The 20,692-nt window shown below is 34.5% G+C and overlaps 1 protein-coding gene across 1 annotated transcript in view; it reads left to right on the top strand.

Annotated features, from left to right (window-relative positions):
• The first annotated feature begins 1,486 nt into the window (after positions 1 to 1,486).
• Positions 1,487 to 20,692, top strand: part of LOC136032090 (elongin-B-like) — a 33,664-nt gene continuing 14,458 nt past the window's right edge. Inside the window, exons 1-2 of the mRNA XM_065712228.1 lie at positions 1,487 to 1,601; positions 14,125 to 14,218. Coding sequence (XP_065568300.1) covers positions 1,599 to 1,601; positions 14,125 to 14,218 — 97 coding nt within the window. The 5' untranslated portion in view covers positions 1,487 to 1,598. The remainder of the gene's footprint in view (positions 1,602 to 14,124; positions 14,219 to 20,692) is intronic.

The raw sequence follows: 20,692 nt of genomic DNA, 5'->3' as shown, positions 1-20,692 counted from the left end.
CCGGAATATGGTCAATGAGCTAATTTGAATATTTTTGTTGGGTGACTTAAAACGCAAAAAGAATAAAATGACAACTTGGTGCCGGTGAGATAAAAAAAAATAAAAAATGGCGACTCTAAACATAGGGATAGAAAAAAAGAACGAAGGTTAGACTTCCGCAACTTTAATTGGTTTATTCCATTCTTAAAATTTAGCGCGAATCTTAGTTAATAGTAAAATCTCACCATGAAATCTTGTAGAATACACCCTAAAGTTTTTTCTTTGCCTAAAATTCTGTACCTACCGCTGTATTTTTATAAAAAAAAAGTAGGTCCCGCCTTTTCTTTCAATGGCTTCAATTTTTTTTTAGCTAAGATGTTGAAAAATGAACATTTAAAAATAATCATTTTTTGCTCATTTCCTCGTTTGAATCTGGGTTCACACAAACTTAACTGATACAATTTTATACAAAACAGCACGTTTTGCGTGAAACGTCAAATCCATATCACATATAGTGAAACCAGGCTGATCAATGTAAGCAGTCCTAAGCACCATTTGGTTACAAAAGTGACACACAAAAGGCTAGGCTTATGAATATTTTGTCAATCATATTTTTTTGGGGGGAGTTAGGGGCATTTTTGAAAACCTTCTTGTGATGCCCCTGAGAATATTTGGCCGAAATAGGCGCTTACTGCTGCTAATTTCAGTCACCGCCCAGCCTCTGAGTATCCTGCCAATGTCTAACCATGATTGGGAGGTTTATTTTCAATATGCTGCCGAGTTTGGATGTAGTGAAAATGGTATTGGCTTCCAAATTAATGTCCGGTGGATCCATTTTCCTGAACAGATTTGGTACCGATCATGGTGCAAAAATGTCCACTGAGGAGTAATCGAAGGTGAGAGAAAAAAGTTTTCCAGCCAGTATCAAGTCCCGTTTAAAATTATTAAATCCAAGGAGAGCCAATCCAATGGACATTGAATATAGTCAAATAGTCCATTGAGTCAATAGTCCTAGGCTATATTATTGTTTATGATTTTTAGTTCGGAGATAGTCCAAGGCTACATTATTGTTTATGACTTTTGGCTTGGAGGCAGTGAGCCTTGGTGGCCTGAACCTTGATTCAATTTTGTGGATCTGGCAGTAATAATAATGTTTTTTTCTCTGCTTTAAAGGATATTCTGGACAGATTGGGTATCACAAAGATTGCAGTTTTGCTGTGTCCTTCAGCCGTGATCCCTTTAGCGAGAGAAAAAAAGCACAACTTTGTGAACAAAAGGTAAAGATTTTTGGAATGAGCCAAGTTGTAAATTACTTACGCGCGGGAAAAATGGACTATAAACTTAAAAGGACTCTAAAAGTAATTTCAATGAGGAATTTGAAAAAAAGACTTTTTAAAAATGTACATTGCAATCTGTGTTTTCTGTAATTTGCAGTTGCACGGCAATTAGTAGTCTGGGTCATTTCTCCAAATTTCTTGTTTACTCTGTCATCTATAGTTGTTTTTCATATAATTAAATAGAAAATAGATAGCATTTAGGAGCACCAGATCCAATAGAAATTAGCAATAATATTTAAAACTTTCCTCTCTAGCCTATTGGAATTGGTAGCCTATAAGAAAATGGTAATTTTCTTAGTGCTTGATATTTCAATCTAAGTTTGGTTTTCAGATCTGCTCTACTTATTTTCTCAAATAGGCTTGCAGTTATCATCATGAGTATCAGTTGTCAATCATTTTACAATTGTTTACTAAAAAGGGTCTCAATAAATAGCTAGGCCATAGAAGAATAGGAAGCCAAAGTCTGTAAAATTTCGCCATTTATCCAGAGTCATACTAAATGATATTTTTTCGAAATTCAGATCAATTTCATAGCCTATAAGATGAGTACAGAATAGCCAGTAGGCTGCTTAAAGGTAAAGGATACGGCATTAGACTTTACAGTCCCTACTGGTGGTGCTGATCTCCGTTTCTTGACCCTTCAGCCAGGAAGTGCAATGGGCGGCTGGGGGCCAACCATCCTGTGCTTTCGCACACCCTTCCTGTTTACCTTCCCCAGATTTCTCCAGGTACCCATTTTAAGCTTACAGAGTCACGCCACTGACTCCCGTCCCAAACTGAACAATTAGGTACACTGGGATTTGAACCCGCATCCTTTCAGACAAAGGTTCCCAAATCCAGCTTACCAACCAACTTGGCTAGGATGGCTATAAGTAGGCTGCTTAGCCTATGGTAAAATCGTAGTTTAGGAGCTTTTTGGCATCTTGAAAAGTGGTTGAATTAGGAAATTGAACATTTCAAGGGTAGACTAGCCCTTAGTGTTTTGTGCAATTCTAGATTAAGATCTTTTTGCTATCTTGAAAAGTGGTTGTATTAGGAAAATGAAACTCTCAGGGATGGATGTACAGCAAAAAGTAGCCTATAAAGTATCAATATGCTTACCTTAAAAGGCTGACTTTATTATATTCTAAAGTTGTTTCAAAAATAATATTTATGGTAAGTATTTCTATTAACAGAGTATTCAGATAGCTAAGAAACAAATTTACCTCAAGAATCAGAATATCATCCTGAATCCAAACATGACATTTCTTTCTATTGCAAATTCAATTTTTAATCTAACCTATCCTTTTAAGCCTTACCAAAAAATATAGCCCACATTATATATTTCCCATGCATTTATGGATTCTCAATTTTGTCATCATTGATTCAGTTTATTGGAAATTGGTTTAACAAAATTGATGTTAACACAGGAATAAAAGCTATATCTACAATAAGAGATTAAGATATCATTTTCAAGAGCTTAGAAAGGGCTTAAAGTTGAATTTTCAATGAAAACAAATGTCATATTTTGACTCAGGATGAAATTATGATTATAAAGGTATGTTGATATAAATAAGAAAAGCAGTGAACAACAGCAATAGCCTATATTTAAGAACTATAGCCTACCAAATAATATTATGAAATAATAATAATAGTATTGAATTAATGTGTAAATCCAGACTTAGGCTATTCATAATTTTTTAGAAGTTTTTTTTTCATACTTATACAATTTTTTGAGAATTTATAGATGATTTTGCATTACACATTTTTTTTTTTATCTGTTTAACTATGATAGATAAATCAAACAGACCTGTCATAACCAGAAATGCCCTGCACTATTACAGTCCAAGTGAAAATAACAAGAACAGAAACAAAACAAAAAATCTCATACCCAGCAAAGGTCTCCTCAAAACACTATGCTCCCAAACACAAGCAAAGCTCTCACAACAGCCATATACCAACCTTCAATGCTTTCCCTGATGACCAAGTGCTTTATGACCTCATTGCAAGAGTGGAAAATTCTGTAAGATAAATATCCTTGGAAATTGCACTGTTAAGATCTGAATTAGCCAAAAAACCAAGCTTTGAAGAAATGCACCAGTATGCTGACAGTATATTCCTGGATTTAAACTCAAAACTAGAGAGCATTAAAGAAAGGCATGTTCAAACAGTTCAAGATGAGAACTGAAAAATAGTCAGACAAGAAGCCTTTTGTCTGCAAAAAATCCAACATGAAAATGAGTATTGTTGTGAAAAATTTGCCACAAACTGACCCTTTAGAGGACATCAACAAAGTTAAAGAAATAATTCAAGACAAGCTACAGCTTCCAGTGCCTACAATTGTGAAGGCCATACTACTTGGAGAAAAATGAAGAAATTCTGCAAACACCAATAGCAGAAATTGTCTACTCCTTGTCAGTGCCACTGTTGACAGGGGGGGGGGGGAATTTGCCCCCAATAATTTAAAGAAATAATTAAAGTGATTTTAAAACTGTTGCTTGTTTTAAGTTTCAACTTTGTTCTTTACTTTGAGCAAATAATTTTTTTAAGTTATCCATCCTCATTTTTAATACAAAAAAAAATGCAAAAAACATTGGTCTCTTACACTTCTTAATATGTTCTGCATTAATATCTATGCAAATATACTGCCTTTAAAACCTTATCATCAAGTAAATAGGTAAGCATAGTTAATGGAAAAATTGTGAAAATGTACTATACTTCCCATTGTGCAATGTTTACTCAGGTCAAATTGTTTCCCCTGATAAGTAAAGGTCTTTTACTTCCTAAAATCTATCTTTTCAAAAAAGATTTTATTGTTTGAAAACTTCCAAAATGGATATGAATACACCCTCTACATCTGGAAATAGGACAAATGGTATCACTAAAAAAGGAAATTTTTTTCATTGAAAAACATTAAAAAAAAATCAAAAAAAAAGAAAATAAGACTTGGTGCTTTTTATAGTAATATTTGTACTGTAGCTAGACAGGTCAAATTGGTTGCAGTTTAGCAATAACAGTTAGTAAGAATCACTGAAAACATCCAGGAATCATTTAATTGTTTTAATTTTTTACTTCCAATATTTAAACCAAAACTCAATATAGCTCCAAATTCTCTTTGTCATAACTGAAATAACTAGTGAGCATTGATAATGTCCTATTCCTTGCATTTTGGATTCACATACTAACCCATAAAAGTAGAACCACCCCTAAGTAAATAGTAGTAGTAGTAACTTGAACTTCTAAATATTTCTTTTAACTAGCTCTAAAAAAAGAATTGAAATAAATGTATTGAGGATCATTACTGGTATTAGTCATGTTTCATGTAACACCAGTGCAACTTGTGTGACATTTATCTCTGTATCAGCATGTTGTAAAAAATTTCTGCTGCAAGTAGGACAAAGTGAATCTGAACAATCTATGTATATTTTTGTCAAATCAGAAATTTTATGCTCACAAATAAGCAGTACCAACCCATGCTCTTTATCTATTGTTATTAGTTTTAAAATGTAGTACTAGGAGATCAAGCTTTGCCAAGCTCAATGAGGGGAGTTGTAATCCTGTATAAGTTGTCTCCTGTATTATGTTTCAACAATGGTAATTTTAAGGGTGTAGTTTTTGATTTGCTAAGATGTCATTTTCAAATCTATGCAACTGAATGATGCAATATATGGGGCTGTTGGAATTTTGCATAGTTCAATGGTGAGATTTTGTCTTCTATGATGGGTGCAGAAGTTAAAGGAAGTGAAGGAGGATATGCTCTCTAATATTAATGGTAAAGCTGGCAATTAATCTGAGCTTATTAAACTCACCATCAACCACCCAAAGTGTTTACAGTACACTGCTGTCATCTGCACCAACTCATTGCTGATAGCCTTAGTAAAAGCTGAGTCTGCTGCTCAATTTATGTTTGTTTGATGCATGTTCATATACTTTTTTTTTAATTTAACTGAGTAACATCTTTGCTAAATCGTGAATTTTCTACATTATTGCTTGAAGAAAAATGTCATATTGAAGACTTAGGGAATGAATGGGTTATCTTTACTTTTCAACAGCTTGTTACAAGCCTCTCCCATGAGGTGGAAGAGAGCTTATGTGGTCCCAGGATCAGGACAGCTGGGCTGCTATATATTCTGTAATTTATTAATCCAGAATAAGCATGTCCTTAGGCTCAGCAATGTAAAATGGCCAAACTTTTGGTTGCTTAAACTGTTCTGTAAAAACCACCTTTGTCCAACTCTCAACTTTGGTGTGTTTTATAATGTTATTAAAAATGTTTTTTGTATCAATTTTAGTTAGTTCTAACAGACTAATAAAAGTACTAAAAGGCAGAGTCTCTTTCTTACTACTTCTACTGACAACTCACCACAGCACCAAGCCACTGGAGGCCAACACAGCTATGCATGATCCTCCTCCATCCCAATCTATTCAAATTCTCCCTCTTTACACCCTCCCAGGAAGTTCTCATTTCGTTTAAATCTTTCTTTATGACATCCTCCCACCCCAGACAAGGGTGACCTGCTTTCTGTTTAGCTCTAGACAGTTGGCCGAAAAGGACAATCTTTGGCAATCTGTCATCCTTCATCTGCAGAACATGTCCTAGCCATCTCAACCTCTCTCATTGTAGCCCTAGAAAGTAGAATTGAACCACATTTTTTGTACATCCTACTATTTGAAATACAGTCAGTCAGCCAGGTATCCAATACAGTCTGTAGGCAATTTCTCTGGAAAATATCTAGTAAATCTTCATCTGTTTTTCAGAGTGTTCATGCTCAAGAGCCATATTTGTCCATTGTCATAACTGTGAAAAAAACACCCTGAGCCTTGACTATTCTACTTTCAACATCTTCACTGCTCCCACTGTTTTTACTACTAATGCTACCAAGGTAACTGAAGATGCCTACCTGATCAATTTTGTTGTTACCCAATGTCGTCTTTTCATCTTCTCTTATTCCTAGCCTCAGTGACTCACTCTTCTTAACATTAATTTTCAAACCTATTCTAGCACCCTGAACTTACAAAACCTCTGAAATTTTATTAATTTGGTCACATTTTCATCTAGGACTTAAATCATCAGCATAATCAAATTCCAGGAGAGTTTTTCCTCCCCATTTGATTCCGTGGTCTCTTGCCTTTCCTGTGCTCCTTAAGACAAAGTCCATCAAAATGGTCCATATGAAGGGGGATAGAAAACAACCCTGCTAAACTTTTGATTTAATACAAAACCAGCTGCTAATCTCATTTCTTACCATGACCACAGCAGTATTATTCTTGTACATAGCACTAATCACTTTAATGTATATATCTGGTTTACCATATAAAGATAAGACCTTTGCTAAAGCTCTTCTATCAGCAGAATTGATTGCTTGCTCATAATCTATAAAACTGAGGACTAAAGGTGTTTGATAATTCAGGCACTTCTCAATTATTAACCTAAGAGTGAAAATTTGGTCAAAACATCTTCTACCATTTCTAAAACCACACTGTTCTTCTCTTAAAACTTTGTAAAAAAATTTTGTCTCAAAACTTTGCCTACAGCATCTCTCAGCCTAAAAAGTATCATATTACTAAATAACTTGCTACCTACAGAGACCAGACTAATGCCCCAATAATTGTAACACCCACTCTTATCACCTTTTTTATACAGTGGTTTGATTAAGGTTTTCTTTAAACTGATAGGTACTTTCCCTTTTTGAAAAATCATATTCATTATCTTCAGTAGCTTATTTCTAACCTCAGAACTACCATATTTAAAACACTCATTTACCACACCATCAACACCTTGAGCCTTAATATTTTTTAATACTTTTAGTACTATTGCTAATTCTTCTTCACAAAACAAATCTTCCTTTACATCCAAGGTATTACACTCTTTTTCATTTTCCTCTATATCTTTTCCCACAACTGTATCTTGGTTTAGCACATTCTCAAATGTTCTGTCCATCTTTCTTTAACCCTCTCCCTATCACTAACTGTGGCCCCATTCCTATCTTTAACTGAGACAAGTCTAGATTGACTACTCCCTCTCAATTTATTAACACGCCAGTACAATATTTTACTATTATGCCATCTAGCTGCATCTTCCAGATTCTTGGCAATTTTATCCATGACCATCACTTCACACCTTCTTAGTTCATATATTTTTATTTTTTTCATTAAATAATTTTCACAAATTATTTTTCAAAAATTATTCCAACCATCTCTCACATTGTCAAATTCTAAACTCTCAAGTTTAGCATTCAATTGTTCCTGGAAAGTATCTCTCAAATTCTCATCCTGGAGTCTACCAACATCATAATTTCCTGGGAGGTAGTTACCCTTCCATAGTTTCAGCTTTAAATTAACCCTAGACACTACCAGATGGTGATCTTTACTTTTAACATCAATAAGAACACTCCTATGTACCCTAGTATCTTATATTGATCCTGCCAGTCTTTGATTTACTATAACATTATCAATAAGGCTTGCTGTCTTACCATCATGTAAATACCATGTCTCTGTAAATACCATACCATACCATCATGCAAATACCATGCCTAAATACCATTACTGTTTTCTTTTCCTATACCAAATTTACCTAGGCTAGGATACCATCTATCCCTATTCCTACCAACCTGGGCATCAAAATCTTCTAGTAAAAACACTATATTTCTACATTACATGGGACCCTGTCTATTTGCTCCTGTAACTGTAAGTAAAATTCATCTGAGTTACTAGTATCTCTGTCAGTTGGTTCAACAGGGGCATATACTACTATAACTGATACCCTGAACTTCTAGTCATAAAATGAGTAATTAGTATTCTATTATTAATGCCTTCCCATCATAAACAAGACTTAACAGCTTCCTCATTAATCATGAGCCCTACTCCCTGTCTATGTACCCTATCCTTCCTGCCTGAGTAAACAAATTCTATATTTCCTAATTTCCTGCCCTGGAATATGAGTTTCTGAAACTCCTAATAAGTGCAGTCTGAATCATGTGAATTTGTCAGTCAAAATGTTGATACAATAGTCATTTTTAACTTCGAAACATTCCAAGTTTCATGCCTAAAAATATTATGCTACTATAGGGAGGCATTACATAGTAGATAGATTAGCTAGGAAGAGGTTTTTTGGCCCAAAAACGCATATCAAAACAGACAAAGCCCAGAAGAATTATCCATTATTCAGAATCCCATGCAAATGCTGTATTGTTTACTAGGCTATAATTTCCTTGAGGGGCGCCACTCCTCAAGTGGGAATAGAGTCAAGACAGCCCTTTGCAGAGGCCATTGCCCATAGGTCTAGATCTTATGCCCTGCTGCAGTTTTTCTCCTATAGAGGATCCTCCCATGATGGTGTTCTGTTTCACCATGTAATATAATCCCATTACTGGTAGAAGGTTTGTAACTCATGGGATGTGTGGATACGCCAGTGGGCCCTGTTGATTGTACATTTGAAAGGCCTTATCCTCTCCCAACTCTATTTATGGCCCTGGGCGAGGGTGCCCCAGTTTCTTATTATGGACCCCCAGGGACAAGCTCCCCCCTTGGCCCGTGTCTCCTATGGAGGCAACCTACATATCGGTAGGGTGTTCTCCTATTGCCACCTGGGGACAGAGTGGGATGGGGGAGGCCCCTAAATAGCAGTAGACTATCAGAGCTAGCTTTATAAAGCAGCAGAAAGTAGAAAAAGAAGAAAAAGTTATTTAATAGGGATTTGATTCCCATCTATGTCTTCTTGTAGCAACACAAGAATAGAAAGTGAAGACAATCTTAACAGTGAAAGCAGGTCAACTTTGACCAAATTAATTAACAAACATTATCCAATTAATGGTCCAACCTCAGCTTTTGCAAATATTTGTGATGACTGCTTTCAACAAAGAGACTTATTTTTTCCTTAGACTAATGGAAGAAAATTCAGAACAGAATCATCAGAATTTTCATCCATCTTTAAAAAACACATTGGCCTGTGTTTTTCACAAGTTCTCTAACACCTCTTTCCCTGAGCGTAGAAATTTTAGGGGTTCAAATTTGAAATAAACAATTAAACATTATAACCATTTTGTAGTTTAAAATTTTTTAATCATTATTAAAATAAAATAGAGTTCATAATTGGTAGTAATTTACTTACTATAATACTTACATAATAATACTTAACACTTACTGTAAGTATAAGTAAATTGAAGAGGCTATAACCGCCACTACTTTCCCCTGAAAGATAGCCCATGGTCTTAGACTATCTGAAGGTGGACCCCTCTTGCCCCCTCCCAGTAAAAATGCTGGAGCTGTGCCCCTGCTTCTCATCCAGCTCCCTGAATCATAGTTAGACTTAAAAAGACAAATTTGTTCCAGTCTCATTCAGTGAACTACTGGTATTGTCACTACAGAGCAAGCTATCAGTTATATGTATTGTAGAAGTCAAGCCAAAAAGAAACATAGCAATCCAGAATAGTGAGATTTTCATTCATAGCCACAAGCATGCAACAACTAACATACAAAAATCTGGCCAGAGACATGCAATTTATATGAAAAATGGTCGTGAATACCAGCAAACCCCAGACACAATAGACTATAATGCTAAAGTATTTGAGACGATCTTTAAAGAGCTCAAACTAAGCACCCAAATCATAGTCATTGGGTGTGCATATAGATCACCCTTTCAATCAAGAGAAGATAAGCACGAGTCACTCCAAGACCTGAACAAGATACTGAGCACTGTGGCACTAACCTGAAAACCAGTATACCTTGCTGGTGATTTTAACTTCCCTGAAAGCGATTGGCAACTAAAAGACTCACTAACACACCCGTTTATCTTACTCCTCAGAGAAAACTTTCTCTCACAACTGATCACAGAACCCAGTAGATGCAGAGCAAACAAGAAAGAAAATGTCCTAGACCTCATTGTCACCTGCAGCCCATAAATTGTAGACAGAATCACCATACTTCCTACACTAGGCAAAAGTGACCATTTAATACATCTGGTCAGTTTAATTTTCAACCTAAGCCATCCCCACTATCAGCAAAGGAAAGAACTGAAAAATTTACTAATTCTATGTTTAAAGAAATGGCCCAACAAACGGATTGGACTGTGCTGCAAATGTGAGAAACTTGCAACAAAAAATTTGAGCTCTTTTGTAATATAATCCCCCACTCTGCAGAAGCCTGCACAGAAAGGAAAAAGCTTCCGCATACAAAAACACTGCCACACATGGACTCAATGACCAAAAGACTGATAAATATCAAGAAAAGAAAATTCAACAAACCAAAGAAACTCCAAAAACATAAAATGGAAACATAATCGACCAGAAAAGAATGCATCCAAGCAAGAAACAAGGTGAGAGAAGCAGCTTGACAAGTTGAAAAACAACAAGAGAGGAAAATTGCTTTGACCACGTGAAGAGAAATGCCTATCCTCATAAACAAAGATGGCTCATCCACAAGTTCTCAATCTGAAAGGGCCAACGCTTTCAATGATGTGTGTAGTTCTGTTTGTTAGCTAAAACAAGTAGACCCTAAACCATTGCATGAAACAAATGACTTGAAAGTCTTCATCACGAAGGAAGAGATCAAACTACAGCTCCAGATACTTAAGTCAGACAAAGCCAAAAGCCCAGACGGAATAGAGGCGCTATGGCTCAAAAAGAGTGTTGAAAATATTGTTGAACCTTTGCTAGGAACTTTCAAAGCTCTATAGACAAAGGTGCAATAGGCTACCATCAAGGTGGTCCAAAGCAATTGTTGTCCCCAACCATAAGAAAGTTGAACAATCAAAAGCAGAAAACCATCAACTTGTGTGCCTGACATAACTAGTCATTAAACTTTTTGAAGGATGTATAACGGACAGGATATTGAACCACGTATTGCACAACAATATGATAAATCCCAACCAATATGGGTTCCTAACAAACAAAAGCTGTACAATACAATTATAGAAATGCTCAACGATTGGACATGAGTCTTGGAAGAGTCTCACAGCGTCCTGGCATTACTATTTTATGTCAAAAAAGCTTTTGGAAGTATATCGCATGCAAAGCTAATGGATGAACTCCAACAGTACAATTTGTGTCTGTCTGTGGATGGATCAGGTGACGTCACCTGAAAAAACTGGATCAGGTGACAAAACTGAAAACTGAAAAAACTAAAAAAAGGCAAAAACTACAAAAAAAACTAAAAACTAATAAAAAAAATAAAAAAGCTAAAAAACTAAAAAAACTAAAAAAAGGCAAAAACTACAAAAAAAACTAAAAACTAATAAAAAAGCTAAAAAACTAAAAAAACTAAAAAAAGGCAAAAACTACAAAAAAAAACTAAAAACTAATAAAAAAAATAAAAAAGCTAAAAAACTAAAGAAACTAAAAAAAGGTAAAAAACTAAAAAAAACTAAAAAAACTAAAAAAAAGGAAAAAACTGAAAAATAAGCTAAAATAAAGGTAAAAACCAATAAAAAACTAAAAAAAACTGAAAAAACTAAAAAAAGGCAAAAACTACAAAAAAAAACTAAAAACTAATAAAAAAAGTAAAAAAGCTAAAAAACTAAAAAACTAAAAAAACTAAAAAAAGGTAAAAAACTAAAAAAAATAAAAAATAAAAAAAAACTAAAAAAAAGGAAAAAACTGAAAAATAAGCTAAAATAAAGGTAAAAACCAATAAAAAACTAAAAAGAAAAAAAGGAAAAAACTAAAAAAAATTTTCATCTAAAAAACTAAAAAAAAACTAAAAAAGGTAAAAACTAAAAGAACTAAAAAAGAAAAAAATAAATGACGACACTCAAAGAGAAAGCGACCAGGACAAAAGGAATGTTCGATTAGCAATCAACAAAGCACCGGGACACAGGGAGTATAAATGACGACCAGGACATAAGTAAAAAAAAAAACTAACAAAACTAAAAAGAAGGTAAAAACTACAAAAAAACTAAAAAGAAAAAAACTAAAAAAAGGCAAAAACTACAAAAAAAACTAAAAACTAATAAAAAAGCTAAAAAACTAAAAAAAAACTAAAAAAAGGCAAAAACTACAAAAAAACTAATAAAAAAAATAAAAAAGCTATAAAACTAAAAAAACTAAAAAAACTAAAAAAAGGTAAAAAACTAAAAAAACTAAAAACTAAAAAAAACTAAAAAAAAGGAAAAAACTGAAAAATAAGCTAAAATAAAGGTAAAAACCAATAAAAAACTAAAAAAAAAACTGAAAAAACTAAAAAAAGGCAAAAACTACAAAAAAACTAAAAACTAATAAAAAAAGTAAAAAAGCTAAAAAACTAAAAAAACTAAAAAAACTAAAAAAAGGTAAAAAACTAAAAAAAATAAAAAATAAAAAAAACTAAAAAAAAGGAAAAAACTGAAAAATAAGCTAAAATAAAGGTAAAAACCAATAAAAAACTAAAAAGAAAAAAAGGAAAAAACTAAAAAAAATTTTCATCTAAAAAACTAAAAAAAACTAAAAAAGGTAAAAACTAAAAGAACTAAAAAAGAAAAAAATAAATGACGACACTCAAAGAGAAAGCGACCAGGACAAAAGGAATGTTCGATTAGCAATCAACAAAGCACCGGGACACAGGGAGTATAAATGACGACCAGGACATAAGTAAAAAAAAAAACTAACAAAACTAAAAAGAAGGTAAAAACTACAAAAAAACTAAAAAGAAAAAAAAACTAAAAACTAAAAAAAAACTAAAAAATCTAAATAAACTAAAAAAGAAAAAAAAGGAAAAAAATAAAGGAGAAAAACAAAACTAAAAAACGAATGTATATACAGACCGGGACACCGGGATACAAATGACGACCGGGACAGAGGGAATATAAATGACGACCGGGACACAGGGACACAACTACAACGGGGACACCGGGGGAAACAGGGGGATATAAATGACGACCGGGACACCGGGACAGGGAATGGTCGATTAGCAATCACCATCAACAAAGCTCAAGGGCAATCATTAGAATCATGAGGTATAGATCTGAATACAGATTGTTTTCCCATGGACCATTATATGTTGCATGTTCAAGAGTCGGTAAACCTGACAATCTATTTATATGCAAAGACAATGGGACAGCAAAGAATGTTGTATATTCAAAAGTTTTACGTAGTTAAAACCATATATATATATATATATATATATATATATATATATATATATATATATATATATATATATATATATATATATATATATATATATATATATATATATATCTATATTCACAGGTGGGACATAGGGACACAACTACAATGGCGCGTAACGACTTACGCGCGCGGGGGGGCTTGGGGGGGCGCGAAGCGCCCCCACCAACTAGGTGTTGGGGTGGCGCGAAGCGCCACCCCAACAGCTAGTATATATATATATATATATATATATATATATATATATATATATATATATATATATATATATGTCTGTGTAACGATGACTCTGGTCAAACATTTTCAGATCAATTGCTGGCAATTGGAAACGGAAAGCTCCCAGTAGTGGGAAAGCCAAGAATGTTGTATATTCGCAATTTTTACGTAGTTTGAAACACATATATAAATCTATCTATATTCACAGGTGGAACACAACTACAATGGCGCGTAACTAATATGGCGCGTAACGACTTACGCGCGCGGGGGGGCTTGGGGGCGCGAAGCGCCCCACCAACTAGGTGTTGGAGTGGCGCGAAGCGCCACCCCAACAGCTAGTATATATATATAAAAAAGAAGAAAAAAAAATGTCCTAAATTCCCATGTAAACTCAGCTTTACTTGATTTATTTCTTTTGTTTCAGTCATCCCTACATTTTTGGCTCTTGTTACCTACATTATGATGAATGTCATAAAGCTTGGTTAAATTTCTTAATTTGATGATTTTTTTTCTAGGAGGTCTTTCTCATTGTAAGAAGGAAAAAGAGCTCTATCTTCCTAGATTGCAGTGAAAATACTCAAGTTCTTACCTTTAAGAAAATGATTCAAGGTGAGTTTTGGTACCTCTTCAACTTTATCCGTAGCAACAAGGTTTAGACTGGTAAATATAGAACAATTCCTGTTAATGCAAGAATAAAAAGCCCGACCTTATATGTTTAAACTTTTATCATTTTGATAGTGTTAATTTTATTGTTTTTCAAAACTATAACGTTTTTTTTTAATTGCTTGCCTGATTATTATACTTTTGCTGATTCCAATCTAAATAAACAGGTAATTTGAGAAATAATAAAGAGATGAACATTTTTTTTTTGTTTTAGAAAAATCTGATTTTACACTAAACATAGATGATGTAGGTCCTATCATTACAGGAATATAAGTAGTTTTTTTGAGGGAAGAGAAGAAGGTGCAGATTTCAAAAAGGGGTTTCTCCAAAAACCTTGCTAAGGAAGTCTGTTCGACCAATCTTATGAGGCATTTGCCATTCTTCTCATGAAGCATATCTATAAAATGTGTTTTAGATAGCTTAATTATAAAATACTAGAATTTCGATCATGGAGGGGTAGTTTGGTATGCTTCCTTAGCTCATAAAACCCAACTGAAAAATATTTCCAGGAAATGACCCTGAAAAAAATTTAGTTTTTATTATTCTTACTGCAGCAACCAAAAACTATGCAAGAACAATTAGATTGGGAAATCAAGTTGATCTTACAAATATTAGTAATCATCAACCCCATCAAGCATTTATTAGAAGGAAACTAAAAAGAAGATATAATTTTGTCAAAATTTCAGTGACAGAGTTGAGTCAGAGACGGGCGGTATGGTTTCAACTGGGTTGCTGATGTGATACTAAATTTTGACTGTGATCTTTCGTCCACATGAAAGTTAATTCCCTCTTTGGAATTTTACAGTACCCTGGTTTTCAAAACAAAGTTGTCTGCATAATTTTTTCATTATAACAAGATCAGCTTTTTTTATGAGTGAGAATGGGGATTTTACTGAATGATTTAATGTTACGTCATGTTTTTGCCAAAGATGTATTGTATCCTTAGGCCATTTTGCTACCCTCACAGAGTATATGAATTGAAGGTGGAACTTTGCAAATGGAACCAAAGCTGTGCTCTTTGTGATGGGGATTTTGCTGATGGTATATCCACCATAGCTCGTTTAAGGGAGAAACTATAGAATAACATCAAGATAAGCCTGTTGATGATCTTTTTGATTTTGATGGGATTTATAGTGTCTGATCCCTCCTGGAGTACGTAGTTGACAAAGACGAAGAACGGTGAATTTTTGAGAAGGATACTGCATTTTTCAGATTGTGCCTGCTTAGTCGTCAGTTTGTAATACTCAAGAGGTCATCACGAAAAGAAACTATTGTTGCCTCATATGGCAACCGCATTGGGAAAACCTAGATTTAAGTAAATCTATATGCTCAGGCAGATAAATCGGATGACTTCTGTCAGTTTGTTCGAACCCAGTATGGTTTTTTTTTTCTGAAGTTATTTTACTTTTTGCATGCAGAATAAAGGAAATATTCGTGTTGCTTAATTCTGAAGGAGTGGGCTGAAACCTCAAACACAAAGATCTATTCTAATAAATTGATTTAAGTTCTCGCCTGACCAGCACAAAGATATAAATTTTATCTTCGCTCTCCTTGTCACTTACTTGAAGTTTACTTCGATTTATAGGTGGAAAAGACAAATTGGTCAAGTAGTAAGAAAAAAAAATCTTTATGCTATATTGTTAGTTTTAAAAAGTTTTAAAAGATAGTGCTCTCAAAGTACGCCTGGCAGAAATTTCAGTTTTTGCCTGACCAGCACAAAGTTTTAAATTTTATTTTCGCTCTTCCTGTCACTTACTCAAAGTTTACTTCGATTGGTAGGTGGAAAAGGCGAGTTGGTCAAGTAGTTTAAAAAGCAGTATTCTTAAAATACGCCTGGCAGACCTTATCCTTCAGAAAAGGATATTTCATGCCGAGCTAGCTCTTATAATGTCTTGTTTAGCAGAGGTGTGGGGTATGGAGAAAATAGAAAAGGTAGACCGGTTACATTTAATGTATTTTAAGTGACTGTTGGGGGTTAGTGATAATGTATTATCACAATTATCACCTGATCATGTATTATCACACAGCATCATAGATGAAAGTGTGATAAAAATGAATGGACTTTTATCGGTTTTGTGAGTTCAGAATGCTACAATAAATTCGAAAATTAATGTTAAGAATACTAAGTTACTAAGGCAAGGAATAAGTAAAGATGAAAGGGCGATACTGGGTAACTAAAATATCGATCAAATGGATAGCTCTAGGTAGTATTACTAGTGAGAACGGTGAGTGCAGGGAAGATATTAAACGTAGAATAGCCAAGGCCCAGGGTGTTTTTCACAGTTGAAAAAGTTTGAATGAATGGGAAGATAAGTCTGCAAACCGAGATTAGACTATTGGAAGCTACAGTGATGACAGCGGTCAAATATGTCTCTGAAGCATGGGTACTCTGAAAAGTGGATGAAGATTTACTAGATGTTTTCTAGAGAAATTGCCTACAGATTGCATTGGGTACCTGGCTGACTGACTGTATTTCAAAGAGTAGGCTGTACAAAAATGTGGTTCAATCCTGCTTTCTAGGGCTACATTGAAAGAGAGGTTGAGATGGCTAGGGCATGTTCTGCAGATGAAGGGTAACAGACTACCAAAGATTTTCCTTTCCGTCCTCGGTTGGAGTGGGAGGATGTCATACAGAAAGATTTAAGGGAAATAGGAACTTCCTGGAAAGGTGTAAAAAGAGAGGCTTTGAATAGATTGGGATGGAGGAGGAGCATGCGTAGCTGTGTTGACCTCAGCCTGCTTGATGCTGGGGTGAGCTATTAGTAGTAGGTTTAGATTTGTTACTGTTCAGGGTCGAAAAGTTAGTGCAGATTGTAAAATACTATAAAGGGTTTTAAATCAGCCTAGTAGCAGTCCAGTAGAGAAAGCACATGAGGGAATGACAGTTTGAAGGAGAATTGGCTTATTTTGGTCGAAGGGGTTGTTGATAGATTTTGTTCTAGTGAGTAATGGAACAAGGGGAAAGGGCTTGGTTTTGATTTGGGGCTAGTTGTAAAAATGTTAGAGATAGGCTAATAGAACAGGATATTCAAATGCGACTGAGCCAGAAATAATTATTGGTATTCTTGGGAGTGTATGGGTAGGCTAAGGAGGTTTGAGGGACGAAAATTATTTTAAAGTCAGAGTAAATAGTAAGTGTCTATTGTTGGTAATTTCTGTTTGTGGTAATTTATTTGGGTATTGGTGAAAGGAGAAGATATATTGAAAAGTATAGGATTAAATAGGGTCCTTGTGAGCGTCCTATGTTTGTAGTGAGGGGAAGATCTTATTCATATTGCGCTTATATGTCAAGATTTGATGGATTTGAGGGAGGAAGCGGTTTCAGTATATTTTAGAGAGGTGAATTGGTTTGAAAAAAGAAATCAAGTAGAAATTTTGTGCTTCTAAAAGGCTGTGTAAATTTGCCCATGCAGGCATGGCACATAGAGAAAATGAAGATTATGAAGAGTTGATGAAGATTAAAGAGAGAGAGAAATTTATTATGACAATCAAACTGTAGCTGCAGTTTATTTCAAGGTTCAAGATTCTTTTATTATAACAATATATACAAAATATTAGGTAACTCAAGGCTGAGAGTATAGCTCGAATGCAATTGAGCTACCTTTAAGCAACACTAAATATGCACAAAAATTAAAAATAAATAGTTCTCTTAACCAATCTTGGCAGAAATAAATAAGAAACAAATCCCGTGCCGTACGATACCATTTCCATCCTCCGCGCACCATTTTGAGACACAATTAAATTTACAACTTAAAACCAAGTGAGTCATAAGACATCTGGAGGCCTCAAGGGCGAGCCCCGGAGACCAACCCAATATTTAAAAATATAACTTTATTTAAAAATATAACTTAATAATAAACATCCTTAAAAAAAACAACAATTTTTTCATATTATTTAGATTTATAACTTTCAATCAGCACTCTTTTCAACTTCCGTGTTATAGCATCTATTCTTACATTAAAATCAATCTCAATTTTCAATCTTTCCCAATGTAGAGGAATCAAATACCTCAGGAAAAAAGGCGACCTCTCTGTAACTACCTTAGGAGTCCGCAGATTATATTTGCCATGGGTTTCAACTTGTGAAGATAAAGGAGAAGAAATAAGACCCATCGATGCAAAATATCTGGGGAGCTTTTCTCCTTCAAGCTTAATCTTAAACATAACACTTAAAAATTGGATACTTTGCCGAACAGGAAGAATATTATGAAGTGAAAAAAGGGTCTCTGTTGTGGATTTTAAGGGGAAGTTTGATGGCGATAGCAGAAAAGGTTTTAGGATACGAACTGCTTTATTTTGGATAATCTGTTAAGGAGTAACATTACTTTTAAAAGTGTTCAAAAAAATAATAGATACATAATCAAAATGGGATTGCAAAATGGAAAAGTAAAGGGATTTAAGAGCGCAATATGGAAGAAGGTTTTTCAGTCTGCTCATTATACCAACTCCACGGGCAGACTTTGCTCTAACCTGATTAATTTGCTCTTTCCATGACAAATTCTCATCAAACACAACTCCCAAATATCTTGTCGATACAATCCTTTCAATAACAGACTCAGGTTCATTCGCAGAAAGGGAAACCGATTCTATATCTGGAAACTTGTGACCCCTCCTGCTGTGTACAATAAACTTCGTCTTCTTTCTGTTCAGAAGTAGTCTATTATCAGAGAGCCAAGTAGACAATCTATCATATGTGGATGTTAAATTGACCACTAGCTCTTCACGAGATTTACCAGAAACGGTTGCTGCAGTGTCGTCAGCAAACTGAGTGTCTATAGAACTCCAGTAGCTGAGCACAAATCATTAATGTAAACTAGGAAAAGCAGAGGTCCTAATACGGATCCCTGGGGAACACCAACCTTATCTGACTGCTGTAAAGAATCAGATCTAACTATATATAAGTATCTGCTGCCTCCCATGAAGATACGATTCAAGTAACCTAAGGCAATTACCACGAATACCAGCATTCAAAAGCTTATACAAAAGAATTTGATGAGAAATGGAATCAAAAGCTTTCTGTAAGTCTAAAAGTATAGTTGCAGGCGTTTCGCCACGGTCAAGACAATCCCTAATATGTTGGACAATAATAACCATAGGTTGATCAGTGCAATGCTCTTTTCTAAAGCCAAACTGAAGTTTAGAAATGTAATCAAATTTCTCAAAAAAAGAATAAATTCTGTTATACAGTGCTCGCTCTACAACCTTCGAAAAAGCAGAGAGTATTGATATAGGACGATAATTAGCAGGAAGCCTCGGGTCATCACCTTTATGTAGGGCCACAATTCTTGCTGATTTAAATGTTGAAGGATAGACACCACTTACAAATATAAGATTAATAATGTGGCATAACACCGGTGATATAACTGGGAATATTTCTTTGACCAAATTAGTCGAAGATCCATCAAGGGCTTCAGATGAACCGTTCTTCGTTTTAGATATGATGTGTTTTAGTTCAATTTCAGTGACCGGGGAAAGGAACTTGCTTTTATCAGAGGGAGGGGGCATGTGATCTTTAAATAAATCATTATTATTATTATTTTGAGAAACATGAGATGCATTAGCTGTTTTTTCACCGATGCTTACAAAATGAGCATTGAGCAAGCTCACTATTTCCTGCTCATCGGAAGAAAAAGTACCATCACCACGTAACATTTCATTCGGAAATGAAGATTTCTGAGACCTTCCCAACAGAGAGTTAATAAGTCTCCAAGTGTGTTTTTGATCCCCACGAGCTTCTACAAATGATTTTTCAAAATATCTAGCTTTTGCTTTCCGAATTAACTGTGTCAGGACATTTTTATACTTTTTAAACTCTTCTTTATTTTTAGTAGATGGGAATGACATAGATATTTTAAATAGCTTATTTTTTATTGAAATAGAGTGTAAAAGCCCGCGTGAGATCCATGGTTTTTTAGGGAGTGTATATTTTTTTATTTTAATGCGCCTCAATGGACATGCTTCATCCAAGCACTCACGGAAATATTTTAAAAACAGAGCCGTAGAAACCTCAGGGCATTCACATTCTAGAGTTGCAGTCCATTCATTTAAATACAAAAGGTTCCTCAATTTATCCATTCCTTCTTTATCAATTTTTCGAGTTTGTTTAAATTCCGAAAATTTTGGTCTGTGATTAATTCCAACATCGGCAACTACCACACAATGGTCAGAAACATCTGTAAATATAATATGCGAAAGAGTAACGGGGATAGTAGAAAAAATATTATCAACGAGAGTAGCCGTATCTTCCGTAACCCGGGTCGCAGACCTGCATGATGGTAAAAGTGATTTTGATAGGTTCATGCACAGAAACTCAAGCGATTTTTCGTGCAAATGATTAGAAATTCCCGGTCTATTTGTCTGAGCTAACAATAAATTAATATTAAAATCACCCATTACCAGAACTTGCTCAGAATTCAAAATA

This window comes from Artemia franciscana, chromosome 10, assembly GCF_032884065.1.
Source record: "Artemia franciscana chromosome 10, ASM3288406v1, whole genome shotgun sequence".
Taxonomy (NCBI): Eukaryota; Metazoa; Arthropoda; class Branchiopoda; order Anostraca; family Artemiidae; genus Artemia; species Artemia franciscana.
Note: the sequence above shows the minus strand (reverse complement) of the source record. Positions and strands in the feature narration are given on the sequence as shown.